Source organism: Adiantum capillus-veneris, chromosome 23 (assembly GCF_014529385.1).
Source record: "Adiantum capillus-veneris isolate H3 chromosome 23, ASM1452938v2, whole genome shotgun sequence".
Classification (NCBI taxonomy): Eukaryota; Viridiplantae; Streptophyta; class Polypodiopsida; order Polypodiales; family Pteridaceae; genus Adiantum; species Adiantum capillus-veneris.
Window position 1 is genome coordinate 24,009,378 of NC_140953.1, and position 20,282 is coordinate 24,029,659.

At 42.4% G+C, this 20,282-nt stretch overlaps 1 protein-coding gene across 1 annotated transcript; it reads right to left on the reverse strand.

Annotated features, from left to right (window-relative positions):
- Window positions 1-16,099: 16,099 nt before the first annotated feature.
- Window positions 16,100-19,017, reverse strand: LOC147427524 (uncharacterized). The gene is made up of 3 exons (XM_086496733.1): window positions 18,939-19,017; window positions 16,622-17,112; window positions 16,100-16,525 (listed from the first exon to the last, which is right to left on the reverse strand). The coding sequence occupies exons 1-3, from the start codon at window positions 19,015-19,017 to the stop codon at window positions 16,100-16,102; spliced, it is 996 nt and encodes a 331-aa protein (XP_086352859.1).
- Window positions 19,018-20,282: the final 1,265 nt, after the last annotated feature.

Sequence of the window (20,282 nt, forward strand, 5' to 3'; positions counted from 1 at the left end):
TGAAGATGGCTTTCTATAGAGAGCATCTTATCCACCTCACAGGAGATGGGTTTGTGATTCGACCTAGCTACATGTACACACATATGTCTTATGGTTTGCGGTGTGCCGTTGGTCAGATATGCATATCCTCACATCAGTTGGAGATTGAGAGTCGAGACTGGTAGATTTAGAGGGATACCAGCAGACAACAGGATATGCCGCTCATGCCAGTTAGAGCCAGAGACAGAGCTACATTACATATGTCATTGCACAATGTACTATGAGATACAGGGCCGTTTCCATTGCTTATTCAGAGAGGGTTTCGGTCCTTTCTCTAGGGTCATGAGTTATGAGGATTAGAGATGCTTTGGGCTATATCTACTTGAATTACACAAATATAGACACTTTACTGGGAAGAGATAGAGAGAGACAGTCCTAGAGACAGATTACAAATTTCTTTTCACTAGATATGGGACAGCCAGAGGAGCAATCATTATTGCAAAGCTCGGCCCACACTCATTCGATCACTACCGGCATTCTCATCGACCAAGCACAAGAGCTACCAAGATCCAAACGGCCATGATTGAGGAGAGGAGCTACACAACATCGACGGAGACTACAACAGAGGATTTGAGCCATACTCTCTCGATATCCAAAGTGCAGATGAGGATGTATTCTAGTAGTAGTATCTAGTTCTTTTGTACCCAGACATGGTATTAGATTCACCATTTTGTAACAGATTGGTCTCATAGGTCATTTTGGCCTTTTGAAGACGTTAATATAACATTTCATTTCTCTCTCTATCTGTATATATGTCAATGGCAATAGGATATGCACTGGAGAGGATTCTCTCTCACTCTACATGTGATGACACCGGAGAGCTATGCTCGCTCTCTCTATGTGCGATGTGCTATCGGAGGGTGAGTGTGTGTGTAGCATGCACACACACACAATGCACCAGAAGGCTTCAACCTCATTTTGCTTCCCCTACACACTTCCTTACCAAAAATACGATGTGCAAGTGTTGAAATTGAGCGCTATCTTGCTTTGTGCGTGTGCATGCATAATCACACCTCTTTGATACTGTATGTGCTACCTCAAGGCCTTGTCCACTACTGCCATTTTTCCTTTCCACGCTGCCCAATTCCAAAAAACCGCCCACAAGTGTTTGCATCTACAATTTTCCCTTGTCAAAGCCAAAAATTTCTAGTGCTACTCCCCTAAGAGCGTAAATTCTCCGGATTCAATTTTCTAGAACTATCCAATTGCCCAGCGCTACCTTCTACTCTTTTCAAATTTCCGAATGTTCCCTTTTTTTCCCCTTTTTCAGCTTCCAAAGCCGCTTTCTTTCTGCACCTTAGCTTCAAGGCCTCTAAGCTTTTTTTTTGTTTTCAAATGAAATTTCCATTATTTATAAGGCAATGCAATTCCATTAGGTGTCAAAGCCAAAACCGCTCGTTGCATAGCCAATGGTTGTGAGGGGCACGGGCCGCGGGCAGGTGGCAAGCAGGTGACGACGAGCTGAGCAAGATGACGTGAGCAAGGCTACGGGCCTCTGAGTAGGCAACAGAGACAAAATGTGGGGGTCGAGTGCGAGCTGATGTGGCAACGCATGGTAGGAGTAGGTTCCTGATGAAGATGATGCCAGCGATGACGATTAGTCAGTCTTGATGACGAGCACTAAGCCGGTTGGTGGTTGGCCCGAGCTTTGAAGGCGTGAGCAGTGGATGAAAAATCTGCCTTGCTCCCAAACGGCTATTGAAGGGCGAGGTCCCACTAGCAAAAAACAAACATATTAGGCCTTTTCTTTTGTCCTCTAAGCTACACACACAATATATCAAAAGCTAAATGAACAAATGAATAGCAGTAGAAGAAAGCTTTTCAAAAGCTTCAAATTTAATTATCCAATAGAATATGCATATGAGCTCCAATTAGAGTATGCATAGGTGCAATAGAGAGCTCTTGACAAAATCTACGCACACACATAAAATTCAAACTCTAATTGTTGCATTCAAACTATCAATTTCAGCTCTAGAGAGACGCAACATGCACACAATCAAGCAAGTAAATGCAAAATGCAATGAAATTGATTACAACTACAACGGCAAGAGTGATCTAGCCGGGGGATTGATGCTCCTAATGCTCAATCTCGTCTAATTTCTTGGTAGTGGCCCAAAGGTCTTTAGCCTTTGCACATATCCAATGACATTTAGTTTGATTAAGCTCTAAAGATGTATTCTAATGCTAATTCTAACCTACTAGGATCATATAAGGGTGATTAGGAAGTGCTAATCACACACCATACTTTGATACCACATGTTGGGCTATGGGGGATACACCATTGTGGCATTCAAGGTTTAGATAATTAGGAGTAGATTGGAGAGTGAGCTCAGTAGACAATATAGAATGAAAATAGCTTGCTTGATTGATTGAAATTGGTGGAGAGAGAGATACACGCTTTGAGTATTGGCCATATATAGACTCAATGTAGAGAAGTGAAATCAATGGTTGAATGGATATGCACCACAAGTGGAAATGGCAAGGGTTCTATGAGATAACACAAGCAGCATGTGGCCATCAAGTGTGTAGTATGTGTGAGGCTTTGTAGATTCCATACGAATAAGGTGACTATGCACTTTTATGGTGCATGCTCGACTTTTAGGGAGTGTTCTCACCCGTGAGTGTAAGCTAAGACTTCCCCCAACAGGATAAAGGCTTGTGGTCCCTGCCTATCTCGGGGGGTACACTATGTGTAAAACTGTCATATCACATGCGTTCAAAACATGTTTGTAAAACCCCTTATCTGTGAAATTTTTTAGGAATATAATGTAATATTTTCTTTTAAAATCTGTAAGCTAATTGAAAAAATAGTATCCTTCTGTATATATATTTTTGAAAGTTTCAAGAACTTTAAATATCCTTCTGTTGAACTCAGGTGATAGGTTACATTTTTCTTCGGTGACCTCCCCGAGCAACCTATGACTTGCACTCTAAAACTAACTATTTAATCTTCGTACATATATAATAAAGGCAACACACACATGAGTCCTTTCTTGAGGGGATTGTCCTCTAGCCAATGCTCTTCTCTTCTTCTTCCCCTTGCCACAAGTATACGTGGACACACCACCACACCCTTTCAACCAATATCAGAACCACAGATTTCTCAACCCTATGCTCCTCCCCTCACATAAGATAATAGCCGCTGCAAGGAATCTTTGAAGCTCTTGGGGAAGGAGAGCTTGGAGATCTGCAAAAATCTAAGGAAAGCTTTGAGGCTTGAAAAGGTCTGTTGAAGCACATTGCATAAAACTTAGCAAGATTTTTGGAATTTATCAGCTAAGCATTCGTTCCCATGGGCTCACTCTTGGCATCTTGGAGATTCTATTAAGGAAGGCCATCTTGCCACAACCATGCTCACCCTATAGCCATTATTTGAGCACTAAAGCTCCGTTCACACAAAATTTTGAAGATCCTACAAGCATCAGTTCCAATCATCAAGAGCTAAAGGCTTTTATCTCCAAAGAGGATCTTCACACAGTCAAACCTTCACAAAGCCTCGCCTACAAATACAGAGCAAAGCAACTGCAACTCAATCATGTCAAGAAATCAAGGCAACCAAGCATGAGCTAAACTCATTCAAGCATGCAAGTTTTGGATACGTATGTAACTCAAGCTCCAACAAAGAAGTAACACCATGTATGTTACGTATCCCATACCTAATACTTGAGATTGTAAGGGGTTTTAGACACTGCCAAAGTATTTTGGTAAGACCATCCCATAATCAAAGCATTAAAATCATCATACACATACACAAAACATTCTTCTATAAAGAATATGCACTCAACATGAATCCCTTGTGTACCCCATATGTGCACCCTCATCAGAATCTTCCAGATTCCAAAGCAAGAAATTAAATAATTGAAGATGAGGCCCTAACAAAGCTCCCAAAAGAAAATGATGACCTACAATTGTAAGTGTTTAGACATTTCCCCAAACCATAAAGTTTGGAGGTAAGACCTACACTATTTTCTACACTAGATTCCATCTTTATGAGCCCCATGTAGTTACACGATGTAGCCCATGTTAGACTCTTGATCAGAATCCATGTTGTATTTTGTAAGCTTCAGCTTACGGGGGGCATTTGTTGGGGTAAGCTTTAGCTTACGCGCACGGTGAGAAAACTCCCTAAAAGCCAAGCATGCACCATAAAAGTGCATAGTCACATTATTCCTATGGAATCTACAAAGCCTCACACATGCCACTCATTCCCTATACACTTGATGGCCACATGCCACTTATGTTAACTCACACTACCCTTGCCGTTTCCACTTGTGGTGCATATCCATTCAACCATTGATTGCACTTCTCTACATTGAGCCTATATATGGCCAAACCTCAAAGCTTGTATCTTTCTCTCCAATTTCAATCAAGCAAGCAAACTATTTTCATTCTACATTGTCTATTGAGCTCACTCTCTAATCTACTCCTAATTATCTATTGGCTATGGTGAAACCATGAATGCCACAATGGTGTAACCCCCATAGCCCAACATACCCCAACAATAGTATATACTAGGATTTCCTATCATAAGTCATTTATATTAACCATTTCACCTTCTAGAGGTAATTTTTGGGTTGGTTTTTGTTTGAAATTGGATTCAAAAATATTCTCACTGAAATAAACTTATGCGTAAGATTTCAAAAATACCATATGCGACTAATTTTAAGATAAGGGTTTACCAATTTTTATAGTCATTAATCTTAATTACGTTAAAAAAAAAATATTTTCTTTAGGTTGTAAAGTGGAAACCTTAAAAAAGCTACTCAATAAGCCCATATGATGCAGTGTAATTTTTTATCCCAATCTATGCGTGAATCGCTGAAGATCTTGGAAAGTATTGTGCATAAGATCTTATTGGTGCTCTCAGCTTGTCCATTCGCTTGAGGGTCGTGTAAGGGAATAAGACGTAGCTAAGTAGATAATTGAGTAGTTTAATTAATGAAGAGGGATAATTTTTACATACGAGAGATTATAGAGCAGAGAGAAAGAGAGAGCACACACGATATACATGGGTCACCCAATGTGGCCTTGTCCACACCATAGTATACATTAGAGAACCTACCACTACAACATATGGAACTTTGGAAATATAGGATATCTCCTCTTGTGTCTTTGGACACATATCCTTAGTTAATTTAAAGTGACCATCCAAAGGTGTAGAAAGTGATTTTGCATCTTGCATTGCAAACATTTCTAGTACCTTCTTGATGTAATCCTCTTGAGATAGCTTCACTGTCTTCTTTGTCCTTTCCCTTGATATCTTCATACCACGTATCCGCTTTGTAGCACCTAAATCTTTCACTGAGAAAGATTTAGAAAACTCCTGTTTTAAGTCTTTGATGTCTTGTATGTTAGCACTTGCAATGAGCATGTCATCAATATACAACATTAGGATGATGAACTTTCCATCTCACAAATTCTTCGTGTTGACGCGATGATTTGAATTGCATCATATGAATCCATGATCCAATATCCACCGATCGAACTTCAAGTACCACTTTCTTGATGCTTGCTTTAGACCATACAAGATTTTCTTTAATCTGCAAACCATTTTCTCCTTACCTTTTATTTCATACCGCTTTGGTTGAAGTATCTAAATTTCCTCCTCTAAGTCACCGTGAGGGAATGTCGTATTTACATCCATTTGCTCCATATTTAAATCATGAGTAGCCACAAAGCTTAAGACAAGCCTAATTATGTTCATTTTTACAACATGAGAAAATATTTCATTGAAGTAAATACCTTTCATTTGAGAAAATCCTTTTACCCACAAGCCTGGACTTGTACCTTTTCTTCCCACCTTCTTCATCCTTTAGCTTATACACCCATTTGTGCAGCAGTCCCTGCTTACCTTTAGGCAACTCAACCAACTCCCATGTTTGGTTGTGATGTAATGAGTCCATCTCCACCTGCATGCTCTTCCTCCATTTTTCTTTGGATTTGTGATGCATGGCTCCTTTGTATGATTCTGGCTCTCCAGAATCTGAGATAAAGAGATGGTTGAAGAAAGGAACGAACCTTCTAGAGGTCTACTTGCTCTTGTAGATCTTCGGAGAATAGGTTGAGTCTCCTCATTTGGTTGACATTGCTGCACATTGTCACCGTTTGCAATCTTTGAGTCTTCACTGTCCTCAAGCTCCATGTACTCATCACCTGTTTCTTTTGTTTTTTTTCTTTTAAGGTAATCTTTGTACATATTTTGTTCGTTAAAAATTCCATCCCTACTTCTAAAGATTTTACCATCTTCAGGATTCCATAGGTGATACCCAAAGTCACCTTTTCCATAGCCAATGAAGAAATACTTTTTGGACTTTGCATCTAGCTTTGACCTTAGGCTTATATCTATGTGCATGAAAGTCTCCAACCGAACACTTTGAGAAATGAATAATTTATTGGTTTACCTGTTGTTGCCCCCTTGGAACTCCTCCATCCAATGTCATTGAGGGTGACCGGTTGATCAAGTACACAAATGTACTTACTGCTTTCGCCCAAATCTCAAGCTGTAGGCTTGCATGTGCCTGTATGCTTGGTGCTCGCTCCATGATTATTCTGTTCATCCTTTTAGAAATGCCAGTTTGTTGAGGTGTTCTTGGGGTTTTCCTTTCCCTTCAAATGCCATTGCTAGCACAAAAGATTTCAAAAGGTTGGCTGCAATATTCGCCTCCATTATCATATTTGAGGCATTTAACCTTGGTACATGTTTCATTCTCCACAAAGGCTTTCCACCTTTGAAATATGGAAAACACATCAAATTTATTCTTCATCACATAAACCCATGTTTTCCTAGTTCAATCGTCTATGAATATCACATAGTACAATGAGCCACCAAGGGATAGTGTACTTGCAGGACCCCAAACATCAGAATGAACCAATTCAAGTTTTCTATCATTTCGTGCTTTTAGGAATTTTACCATCTTTTGTTTACCATAAACACAATCCTAACAAAACTTTAAGTCCACTTCTTTCAAACCTGGTAGAAGCTTCTTTGATTGAAGGATTTGCATTCCTTTGGCGCTCATATTCCCAAGCCGATAGTGCCACACCGCACTGTCATTCTGTAGCTATTGCACAAGTTGAAGATTGCGTGCTAACAATACACAAGTAAAGTGTACCAACCTTTTTTCCTTTGACAACCACCAAAGATCCCTTTGAGATATTCCACCATTTGTTTTCGAATGCAATCTTGTGACCTTCATCGTCCAATTGTCCTGTAGAGATCAATTTTTTTAGAAGAGAAGAAACATACTTAACATCTTTAAGATTCTATTCATTTAATTCTACCTTTCATTCAAGGAACCAGAAAAATATGACTATTCAAAAGGAACATGCATAACAACTTTAAACTTGTTCAATCTAAAGATGACAGAAAATTGTTCACTTGTAGAGAACCTACATGACTAACACCAACATAAGTCAACTTCGATCAGTGAACTTAAAGATTCAAAAAACCAAAAGATTAAAGGAACATGCCTAACATCTTTAAGCTTCCACCGGCAATTGAATTTGGCCACTGTCAAAGACTTTCGCCCACCAACCATCGGCCATTAACTACCAACCACCAACCAACTTACCAGCCGTTTTTGGACCACTTTCTGGTCGTCGGCCGACCATAATATTTCGTCGAAAAGGAATATTTCGGACTGGCCGTGGAAATTTTGGTTTTTTGGCGAGTGATTATTCTTCATGTACGATGGCTTCTCCTCATAAAGGGGACCTTACATATGTGTGTTTTTAATACTAAAAATTACAAGGGATAAAAAAGGCTTTATACTTAACAATCTCCCACTTGGAAACTGACCTCCAAACCAAACGTGTGGGCTGCTTTCCATCCTGGATTCTTATACTTGAATGCCAATTGAAGATGAGAAAAAGCTCAACTTCTCCTTGTTGACCACCTTTGTAAACATGCCTGCAAGATTTTCACTTGTATGCATCTTTCCTTGGTTGACTGAGATAAACACGTCAATAAATCCTTTTCTTCTGCCTCTCATTAGGTACGACCTTAGTTTAGACGTCTATATTTTTGTTTTGTTTTAAGCATTAAGTCATGCATAGACCATGGATAAGGACCCAGGAATAGAGGTCTTTTCCTTCATTTCACTCCACACATTAGAATAAGCATTGCAATTAGTAGAAAGATCCATTTTCAATAATGTATGTTGTTTATGTTTGGTGCCCAAAGAGTAGGAGAAATTCTCGCATCACCAATTCCAAAAGTATGCGTATGAAGTGATATCTCACCTCAATGTGCTTTGTCCTTGAATGAAAGGCTAAATTCTTCACAAGATGGATAGCGATTTAGCTATCACTGTACAAGACACAATTGTCTTTCTTGTATCCAAGCTCTTCTAAGAATCTGTGAAGCCATATAATTTCTTTGCTTTCCTCTCTCATTGCTACATTCTCTGCTTCCGTGGTAGAAAGTGAGACCAATTTCTGCAGCTTTGAAGCCCAACTTATTGTTGTGCCTCCAACTTTGAAGACATAGCCAGTAGTGCTCCTTCGAGTATCTTTGTCACCTCTCATATTTGCATCATCATACCCTTGCAAGAAAATGCCAATGCCTCCAAAATACAAAGAATTTGTTGTTGTCCCTTTTAGACACCGAAGTTTCCACTTCACAGCTTGCCAGTGCTCTTTATCTAAATTGTCCATGAACCTACTCACAACTCCGACTGCATGTGAAATATTTGGCTTTGTCCACACCATAGCATACATTAGAGAACCTATCGTTGTAGCATATGGAACTTTAGACATATAGGATATCTCCTCTTATGTCTTTGGACATATATCCTTAGTTAGTTTAAAGAGGCCAGCCAAAGGTGTAGAAATCGATTTTGTATCTTGCATTGCAAACCTTTCTAGTGCCTTCTTAAAGTAATCCTCTTGAGATAGATTTAGTGTCTTCTTTGTCTTTTCCCTTCATATCTTAATATCAAGTATCCGCTTTGCAACACCTAAATATTTCATTGAAAAAGATTAGACAGCTCCTCTTTTAGGTCTTTGATATCTTGTATATTAGCACTTCTAATCAGCATGTCATCAATATACAACATTAGGATGATGAACTTCCCATCTCTCAAATTCTTCGTGCAGACGTAGTGATTTGAATTGCATCATTGACTTTGTGATCCAACATCTATCAATCAAACTTCAAGTACCACTGTCTTGATGCTTGCTTTAGACCATACAAGCTTTTCTTAATCTGCAAAACATTTTCTCCTTACCTTTTACTTCATACCCCTTTGGTTGAAGCATGTATATTTCCTCCTCTAAGTCACCGTGAGGGAATGCCTTATTTACATCCATTTGCTCAAGATTTAAATTTTGAGCAGCCACAAGGCTTAAGACAAGACTAATTGAGTTCATTTTTACAATATGAGAAAATATTTCATTGAAGTCAATACCTTTCTTTTGAGAAAACCATTTTACCACAAGCCCGGACTTGTACCTTTTCTTGTCACCTTCCTCCTTCTTCAGCTTATACACCCAATTGTTCTACAGTGCCCGCTTACCATTAGGCAACTCAACCAACTCCCATGTTTGGGTTCAATGTAATGAGTCTATCTCCACTTGCATGCTCTTCATCCATTATTCTTTGGATTCATGATGCATAGCTCCTTCGCATTATTTTGGCTCTCTAGAATCTGAGATCAAGAGATGGTTGGAGAAAGGAAGAGGTCTACTTGCTCTTGTAGATCTTCAAGGAATAGGTTGAGTCTCCTCATTTGGTTGACGGTGTTGCACATTGTCACCGTTTGCAATCCTTGAGTCTTCACTATTCTCAAGCTCCATGTACTCATCACCTGTTTCTTTAATTTGTTTTCTTTCTAAGTAATCTTTGTATATATTTTGTTCGTTAAAAATTACATCCCTAATTCTAAAGATTTTACCATCTTCAGGATTCCATAGGCGATACCCAAAGTCACCTTCTCCATAGCCAATGAAGAAATACTTTTTGGACTTTGCATCTAGCTTTGACCTTAGGATTCTATCTATGTGCATGAAAGTCTCACATCCAAACACTTTGAGAAATGAATAATTCACCGGTTACCCAGCCACCACTGGCCAACTTATCGACGGTTTTTCGACCACTTTCTGTCGGCCGGCCGTAATATTCCAACAAAAAGGAATATTCCAGACTGACCATGGAAATTTTTGTTTTTTGGGGAGTGATTTTTCTTCATGCACGATGGCTTCTCCGCATAACGGGGGCCTTACATTTGTGCGCTTTTAATAGTAGAAATTACAAGGTGTAAAAAAGGCCTTATACTTAACAATCTTCCACATGGAGACTAATCCCCAAACCAAACGTGTGAATGATTTCCATCCTGGATTCTTATCCTTCAATGTCAATTGAGGATGAGCAAAGCTCAACTTCTCCTTATTGACCACCTTTGTAAACTTGTTTGTCTGCAGGATTTTCATTTAGTTGTCCCTCTTCCAAAAGTGTGCGTATGAAGTGATATCTCACCTCAATATTCTTTGTCATTGAATGAAAGGCTGAATTCTTTGCAAGGTGGATAGAGCTTTGGCTACATTAGGAAAAATATGGACTCTCCATGGGCCTTGTAAGAATCCCTAATTTCAAGGAAGCCTGCCAAGATTAAGGGGGACAAAGGCTTTGAATGGGGTTGTTTTGGTAGGGTCTCCTCCACCTTTGACCCCTAAAAAGGTAGGGGGAAGGGGGGGGGGGGGGGGGGGGGGGGGGGGGGGGGGGTATAACCATTTGAAAAGTAGGGAAGGGGAGGGGTAAACCATTTGAAAAGTAGGGGGGGAGGGGGGAGAATGCTATCTTCTCTCTCTATCTTTTTGGCCAACGTGTAAGTGGCCTCTTAACTCTCCCATGCCACCTAATCAAATCCATGGGTCAAGAGGTAAAAAAAGTGACTTTTTTCAAAAACTTTCAAATAAACTCTATTTCCCCCTAAAAAGTGGCCCCAACATATATTTGAAAGTGACTTTTTTCCAAAACTTTTAAGAAATTCCCCCCAAAATTGACCACCCTCCCTCCTAATCTAAGCTCCTCTCCTACACCCATCCCCTTTGCACCTGCACCTGCACCTATTGTTGCACCTACACACCTATCTCCTTTCCATCTCTCCATCCTTCAAGCTCCATCTCTCCATCCTACAATGCCTCTTAATGACGTGACCAATGTCCCAGGAAGCTCTTCACGCGGTAGGTCTCCAAGTCTTTTCCTGCACTCGCCTACCTCAAGAGTATGTTCCGACAAAGAAGACATGCTTGGGTACATTACCTTCAGCCAACAAACGCCGCGCTCAAGGGGAGAAGAATGTGGATCTCTGGACAGAGGGATGCTTGTACCCAAAGGATCCTTCTCTCAATGTCCATTCGCCTTTTACAAACCTTCCATCACTGTTGCAATATGTTGGAAATGGAGAGCAAGGTTTGTTGGGCTACTGGAAGAGACTCAACAGACACGAGATTGCTCGGTCCGAGATCTACTTGCATCATTGGCAGTTGCTGAATGGGAGTTTCCACAATCTTCAAGATCAGATGCAAATAGCTACTAGTGCGCTCGAGGAGGCAAAAAGCACCATCGCAACCAAGGAAAATGAAATTAAAAAGCTTGAGGATACTCTCTCACACATGAAGAGTACTGCCATGGGAGGTAGGGTGAGGAAACGGGAGTTGTCCGAAATTTAGACTCTTGCACCACGTGGCGGGGCAAGAAAACAAAGGGTGACAGCTATGAGGTAAGATGATCTACCCCTCATGTTGTTTAAGTCTAGTACCGCTCATCATTGTTGTTTTGGGTAGTAGGAACTTCGTCCAAGAAACATGCGACGGCGAGAATCCGTTAGCTCGGGCATCTTTACTTCGTTCTTGTTTCAGCAAAGAGGACTTTATTGGGATGCTTGATGCTCCAGAGGCAAAACACTTGAAAGATGCAATCACTAAGAGATTTCTTCAAAGTTTTTCTAATATTGTCACTGACCTAGATGTTCACGATATTTGTGATGTTGTTGGGATTAGTACAAAGGGCTATCAAGCAATACATCAAGTGTTAAAAGATGTATTAAGGAGTCAAGGAGTCACGGAAAACCTATTCCCACTTCCTCACAAAGTGGCGATTGCCAAGAAGGTGTCAAATGAAGATGTTGTTCACCGATTAGGGGACTACTTGTATATTGAGGACACGATGCCTCTTCAGCCACTCCGTAGAAAATCGCAAGGAAGAAAGGGCCGCGGGAAGGGAAGAGGTGATGTTTCTAACAGTGTGTTGTGGACCAAAGGCTTTGTTTACACCAAATAGAACAATACCTTTGTGGACTTGATACGATTGCAGCAGTCCATGGCTGTTCTCTACAATTTGAGTGATGCAGGTTAGTTTAGGGTTGCCTACACTAGGATGTGTCATAACATGCATTCTGAGGCTTTATATTGTTGGCAGTTCTTGAAGGCAAGCTTGTGCTTGTGCTGAAGTTGGATGAGTGTGTAATTGTGAAAGGGAGAAAGTTGGAGAGAATGAGCATCATGCTTATGACTGAAGCCCTAGCTTATGCCAAGCAATCTTGCAGTTCGAATGAAGCGACAAAGCCCTCTTTTAGTGTGCAATCAGAGAAGGATATATGGTGACTTGGTGCAATTGAAGTTCCGAAAGAGACACATGAAGTCCTTGCATGGATTTTTAGTAGAATCACATGGGTCACAGAGGTCATTAAAGCTCAAATAAACGGTGAGAAGCTCATGTTTCTAGGGCGTGGGGAGTTTGATGTTGAATGGCATTTAGGTGGTGATCTAAAGACCATAAAGTGCATGCTTGGATGAAAACAAGGTGTAAATTCTTTACTTCCCTGCCCATTCTGTGTGAAAGAGTACAAGACAAGTCGAGCAACTCAAGTGGAAGGTCAGGACGAAGTCATATAATTAGGGAGTGGCAAACTTCGGTTCTTTCATGTGATATGCTTGAGGTGCCCAATAGGGATAGCAAAGATCCTGGGTGGAACCCCATAATTCCCTTCTCCCTCAACAATGTTCACTTTTGTACATTGCATGCATTTATGCAAATATTTGATAGGATGCTAAAGCATCACATTGATTATGCTTTCACAATGAAGCCCCTTCAATGGTCAAAAGACTCCTTGCAGGGGGTGGAGACGCTCCTTAATGAGATTGGATGTCACCGATCAAGGGTGAACATTGTAGCAGAGACTTGTAGGGAGAAGACATATGAGGTGGCACAGAAGGTTTCCATGAATGGAGCCAAGGCATGTCGATTTTTCAAGAAGATGTCAAAGTCTGCAATGCAGGTACACAAGACAAGTGTCGATCTAGCAAGTGAGAAGCGCTGGGAGAATTGTGGAAAAATTTGTGTTCATGGATGACGGACAAAGATCCCAATGTGGAGGTTGCTAACCAACAAAAGCTAGTATGGTCATCCTTTCAAAAGGTTGTGCAATTGATGAATCTTTCAAGAATCACCATTGAGCAGTGAGAGGAGTTCAAGAAGGTGCTTTATGAGTTCACAAAGGCCGCTAAGGAAGGATGGTCTGAAAGCAAGATTACACACTACATGGTTTGTTTTAACGGACTTAATAGATATGAAATGTTTGAAAATGCATTTTTTCTATTGGCTTATCTCCTTTTGGTTGTTTTAACACATTCTCTATGCGCATGGTGCATCCTACATGGACCGCTATGGTTCGCTTGATATATGGAGTACACAAGGCATGGAGAAGTCCCACTATCGAGCAAAAGGAGTCTACTTCAAGAATACTCGGCATGGTGGTGGTGGTTCACACTCCAACTACCTCCCAGAGATGTTTAACTGGTTTTTTAGGCACACCTTTGGGAGAACTCGCACTATTGGGAAGGAAAGAGAGTCGATGTTAGCAAAGCAGTTACGCAAGGCCTCCTGTACTGCAGCATCCGAGAAGTGGAAATGCTCGCGAGCGGCCCTGGGCCATGAGGCTTGGCGTGCAACTAAGTATCGAAATGGCAGCGTTTGGGTGTCCCATCAGCCGTCCGCATGATCGAGGTTTACTTGTTAAATTCAATTGGTTAATTTGAGTTTTTCACATAATTGGCCGCATAGTGTGAAAGAGCCCAAATCCCAAAAACCCCTATTTAAAGGTTGAAGGCGTTCATTTTGTCATTTTCCATACTAAGTGCTACCATGGCAAGAACAAAACAAACGGCAAGGATTGCATATTCAGAGGGCCCGGATGGCCAACGAATCCCAGCTACAGCAAAAGAAGCTGGAACTTCACAAGTTCAAGGTGAGCTCCACATAGAAGAAGCTGGAGCTTCAAATCAACATGGTCAGTCCTCTACAGCAGGAAAAGAGAGAAGGAAGCATCGCCTTGTTGTCTATTCATCGGACTCCAACATTCTGAGGGCAACACGGCGGATGAGAGCGACCAAGGCAAAGAAAGAAATAACCAAAAATAGCGGTCAGAAGGCTCCGAAGAGACGCAAACGGATGACGATCCCCCATGGGTTGGCATCAAAATACAAACTTATGCCGCTCACATTTCTACTGGGGTAAGACACTCCCTAAAGGGAGTGGACCCACACCATTACATCCGCTCAATAGTGAAGAGCACGAATCAGATGAAGAGTGGGTGGAATCGGCATACGAGGTGCTGGAGGTGCCTGTGCAGCCGAAAAAGAGAAAGAGCATTGTCTACAAGAAGAGGAAGCAAGCTGCCCCAACTCGTGCAAAAAATGCACCTCCCCGTCGCCCTCATAAGGTGCGAAAGCGCAGCCGTGTATTTGCGGAGATTTGCTACTATCAGAAGAGCAGCGAGCTCTTGATTCGGAGGGCCCCTTTTGCAAGGCTTTGTAGGGAGGTTTTGCAAATGTACAACACTAAGTTTCGGATGGGCGCCGTGGCCATAGAGGTAGTCCAAGAGGCAGCAGAGAAATATCTAACTAGCATATTCGAGGATGCGAACCTATGTGCCATCCACGGAAAGCGTGTAGCGAACCTATGTGCCATCCACGGAAAGCGTGTAGCTTGCTCGTCATTTGCGCCATGAGCATTAGCTTGTAATTAGTCATCAAACCTTTTTTGTATTTACGAAACTTCCAAGATTGGGAAGAATTTGAATATAAGCGTCTTATGATTGTATACTTCACTCTTTGTGCATCGTATTGCTTTAATTGTGTACCATGCGATGTAGCAGTGGTCCATGTTTTGTCTACCTTCTTTTGTATGTATGTAGCTTAAAGCTTGGCATTGGGAAAACTTGCCTACGTTAAGCACCTTGGCTAAGTCAAGCATGCAGTTCCTGATACATCCAAGCTATGTGAAGCACTGATGCAACCCAAATATCTTGAATGCATGGTAAAAGTTTCTGGAAAGGGCTTGGAATGCCCCCAAAATGGCTGCCACAAGGGCGCACATTTGGTGCTTCCACAGGTAGATGAAGGGACCAAATGTGCGCCCTTGTGGCAGCCATTCTTAGGGCATTCCAAGCCCTTTCCAAAGATTTCCAGGATGTTTTTCCCTGCATTCAATATATTTCCCTTGCTTCAATGCTTCAAATAGCCTGGATGCATTAGGAAGTGCATACCCCACTAAGTCAATGTAGGATAGATTTTTGGAAGCATACATGTAGTTAGTTTTGGTTTTGCAACTGAAATTTATCTGGGCTTGTATAGTAGCTTGGTTATGAAAGGATCTATGGTTGGAGGGAATAATGGTTAGCCATTTTTTCTTAATTCATGGGAAAATGTATTGATAAGCCTTTATAAGGGCTTGAGATGCTCCAAAATGGGCTGCCACAAGGGCGTGCATTTGCCCCTTCCATATGCTTATGGAAGACCCAAATGCGCACCCTTGTGGCAGCCCATTTTGGGGCCTCCCAAGCCCTTTTGTAGGCATATCAATAACTTTCCCCATGATTTAATGCAAGTTGGCTTGCCAACATGCTTTCCAACCCAGCATGCATCAAAAACTGCATGATTCACTAAGCATGGGTGCTTCTCATAAACACATTGGAAGCCAAACATATAAAAAATTCAAAATCTTGCAAGTAAAAGAGAGTCATAGACACCAAAAAGTAGATTCATTAAGGAAATCAACGCTTTACATGATATCCGGATTTTGCTTTAAGATCTTTCGAATTACAATTTTTTGGCGCTTAGCCTTTTGGGGTGGCTCCCTGTTAAGCAAAGTGGTTGTAATTTCTTGGGTGTCATTAAACCCTACAGCTTTGCCGACATGGGTGATGAGGCGACCGCGAAAGTTGACGCCGAAAGTGGATATTGCAAAATCTTTCTTTACAAGCACTACAAGGTTGGCCGATTGGGCAAGGGTTGTTAAGCACAAGGCCTTGGAGAGTGAACAGAGGGCAAAAATGTTGTAGCGTCCATTGGGGGAGTAGTCGGCATGCACAAACACCACATCACTAGTCAGAAGTGTGCCGAGGTAGTGAGCAAGTGCCGCTTGAGGTCCGAACGGCGTCCTCCTCCCCCCTGACCGTTGCGCCCAAGCGTCAACCTCCAAAACATCCTACAAAACATAGGATTTGTGAGAAATATGGCAAAAAATTAGTTATAACATTAACAAAATCAATCGTAACAATCAAATTTAAGTGAGCATCTATACCTCTTGTCTACGATCCTCCTCATCAGCATCCGGGTGCAAGTAAAGATCAACACTTGACTTCCCCTTTGGATCAAGCAAAACAGATGTTGTAGCAGGTGATGGTGAATCCACTCTTGTGCGTTTAGCCAAACACATGGCTTGCACGGCCACAAACTCCTCCTCGGGGACCTTGGCTTGCTCGGCCGCTGCCACCTCGGCTTGTGCGATCGCCACTGTGTCCGCCACAGTATTCCCCATGGGCAGTAGGAGATCATCGTCATGGGAGGTGGTGGTATCAACCTTAAACTTTACATGGGCATCGAGGATGGCGAAACACTCATCCATGCGAAGCTCAAAGGATTTCTCCAGATTATGTAAAAACACAAACTCCTCCCCACCCACCACAATGGAGGAGAAACGGGTAATCTCTACCTCAGGGATGGCATCCCGAGTGTTGGTTCCTTTTGGCGGCCCCGAGGACGAACCGATAGATGGAGAGGCCTCCAAGAGGCCTTGAATCCCTACAGGGTAGGTCAAGGCAAGCATCCTCTCCTCTGCGGATGTGTCAATGGGCGCGGGCTTGGGGTCCTTCACATCCGCCAGGACCCCGCCGATCTGCAAGTGTGGTAGCACTACGTCAGGGCCTGCTGGGCACTCGTGAAGGAGGAAGATCATTATGGCCTGGACAGAGAAAAATGTATTTCTGATCTTCCCCTTACGCATTGCTCGCACATCATCATCTTCAAGCCGCACATATTGTCCGGCGAGTTGTGCTATGGTGGCAAAGCGTGCAAGCCATTGATGAAATGGCCTGTCCCCTTTGTAGATGTGGTGCAGAAGGCCCTCAGGGACCCTTTTCCCTTGTCGGTTTGGTAACTCAACAATGAATCTCCCCATGCACGTGGAAATGTATGGAGTGATGTGCTCAAGAGATTGAGAGTGGAGGGTCAAGGTGGTTTCCAAATAGGGTTGGGTTGTGAAAAATGCATGAAGCTCAGGGGGATCTGCATGCCCAGCCTCACTAAGGAATCCATTTAAAGCACTAGTTACAGCCATGCTTTCTCTTTGCATAACTGGGTATGCTAGGTCTCTCTGCAATGCTGGGATGAAAATGGTAAAATGAGGAGGTGGTCCCCCTTTTATAGACATATTCCATCTTGAAAAAAATAAAAGATATGCGTTTTAAAAATAAAATTACACAGCACCTTAAAACTCAAGTACAAAATCAATTACAACACCCTAAAAATTTTCAAAATCTTTAATAAAATATCCAATACATAAAAGAGTAAAGTTACAAGCCAATTCACTTAGACAAGATGACTTCGTCTGTAGCCCAATCTTTGTAAACAAGCATAGTGGCCTTCATCCACCTTCCAATCTACACAACCAAAAATGGGCAATCAAAATACAAAAACCCAGAAAAATTAAGAAAAGGTAGCTAATCAAGCACAAAGCAGACCTTGCGTTGTTCCAGTTTGAAACTTGCATTGCCAAAAATCGTCGAGCCTTATTATGACAAAATGTTCCCGAAGATTGGCAAGAGTCCAATGCGGGTTCACTGCAACCACCTCCACCTCATTATTGGGCATGCGGACACGAATTTCAAAGGATTGAACCTCTTCAGCCGCCGTCAGCTGCAAGGGTATCCATTTTCCACGTTTGTGCATCCACCTTTCGTAGTTAAACCGTGCATACAAGGTGCACCTTGCCTTCAAATATCAAAGGCAAAGCTGTGTGGGGGACACATTGCACTTGTAACGGTCACCATCATGCAAACCGTCAACATAGCCCCAATTGACACCTAGAATGGTGTCCATTGCATCTACGTCAACTTCTTTGCAAACAAACATTGTTGGTGTTTTCACAATCGACAGAGAGCGGAATGCATGCACAAACAAATGGATGGGACAATGCCAACTAAGACCCGCCGATCTGGTTGCCTTACCAAACTTAAGGGACCCTTGGAAATCTTGTAGCACCTTGCGCTTGAAAAAAATCAAGGCCCAATGGTCTGGAGTTGGCCATTCTGCACTCTGCAATGAGGGTGTCTCCACGGCTCCAAACCTACCATAGCCTTGGCTTGAGTTCGGTACCACGTACTTGTGGGAGTACATGAATATTCGCTACTCGGTAAGTTTTTTCGACGAGACATTAGGAAACATAAGCTCCCCAATGTGAGCATGCACAACCATGAACGTGCTTAAGAGGCACTCAAGCGGGTACTCCTCAACTAAGCTGGATGGCAAAACATCTTTACAAATGCCCTTAGTCAAACAAAATGATCGCATGCACGTTAAACATGATATATGCATGGGATAGCTAAACCATGAGGACTTACAATGAGGTGCAAATTGAGTTGAATCTCTCTGCAGGTGGTTCTTAGCTGCACTATACACGTGTTGCACGATGGCCACCATTCCGGACTTGGTTTCTTTGAATGCCAATAGTCTTCCCTTCCAATGGCCTTCCAGTATGTCTCGACATCGTACGCGATGAGGTCCAACACTGGACGGTTTCATGTAGACCCATGAACCCTTCTTGAATACCTGTGGGGATCCATCCCCCCTCTGATTTTTTTGTGTTGTGCAACACAATCTTCTGTATCTCTGGTTTGGGCCTTCTATGCGTGTTAGCAGTGGACATGCTTGGGAAGTTGGGCTTAGGAAGGGATTGGGAATGGGTGGGAGGAAAGTGAGGGAGAGAAGTGGGCAAGGCTGTGGGCTATTGTGTGTGGGTACTATGGAGAGAGAATGAGGAGCTGAGGGGAGGGTGAGGTGAGCTACCTATGGTGGCTATGGTGGCTTTGACAGTAGAGATAGAGAAAGAGGGGAGGAGTGAGAGGTAGAGAGGATAGTGGTGAGCTGTGGGCTATGGGGCGTGGGACTGTAGAGGGTTGATGGAAGTGTGAGAGAAAGGGGAGCTATGGAGAGAGGCAGAGAGTGGTGGAAAGCTTTTGGCTATGGCTGCCTTGACTGTAGAGAGAGAACGGGAGGAGGGAGAAGAGGAAGAGTGTGGGAGAGAAAAGTAGTGATAGAGGGAGACAAAAGTGGATTTTGGGAGGGGAATTTGAATTTTTGAAGTTAGTATATGTTTTGGAACACTTTTGGAGGCAAATGAGTCAATTTTGACACTTTTTTAGGGTTTTTAAGCCTTCGCATTTTTTCTTTTGGGGGGGTCCGTCCCTCTTTTATGACACCTATTTCTCCCTTTTAACGCCCCCCCCCCCCCCCCCCCCCCCCCCCCCCAACCTCCGTCCCCCCACTCTCTAAGAACCAAGCATTGAAGAGGGAGACAATTAGTCTGCACCCCTAACATTCCTCCCCCTCTAGGCGATATCCCAAGAGCCCTCTCATTGGTTCTCCTTTAAGCCTTTACTAATCAAAAAGACCCAAGGAGAGTCCATATTTTTCCTAATGTGCCTGCGTAACATCGGGCAACTCAACCAACTCCCATGTTTGGGTTCAATGTAATGAGTCTATCTCCACTTGTATGCTCTTCATCCATTCTTCTTTGGATTCGTGATGCATAGCTCCTTTGTATGATTCCGGCTCTCCAAAATCTGACATCAAGAGATGGTTGACGGAAGGAATGAACCTTTCTAGAGGTCTTCTTGCTCTTGTAGATCTTCAAGGAATAGGTTGAGTCTCCTCATTTGGTTGATGTTGTTGCACATTGTCACCGT

Coding starts and splice junctions, on each gene's coding strand:
- LOC147427524 (XM_086496733.1), bottom strand. CDS start 19,017: ATGGTGGCCATCGTGCAACACGTGTATAGTGCAGCTAAGAACCACCTG. Junction 17,113..18,938: donor AACTCAATTTGCACCTCATT/GTAAGTCCTCAT, acceptor TAGGGATTCAAG/GCCTCTTGGAGGCCTCTCCA. Junction 16,526..16,621: donor AGGAGGATCGTAGACAAGAG/GTATAGATGCTC, acceptor TATGTTTTGTAG/GATGTTTTGGAGGTTGACGC.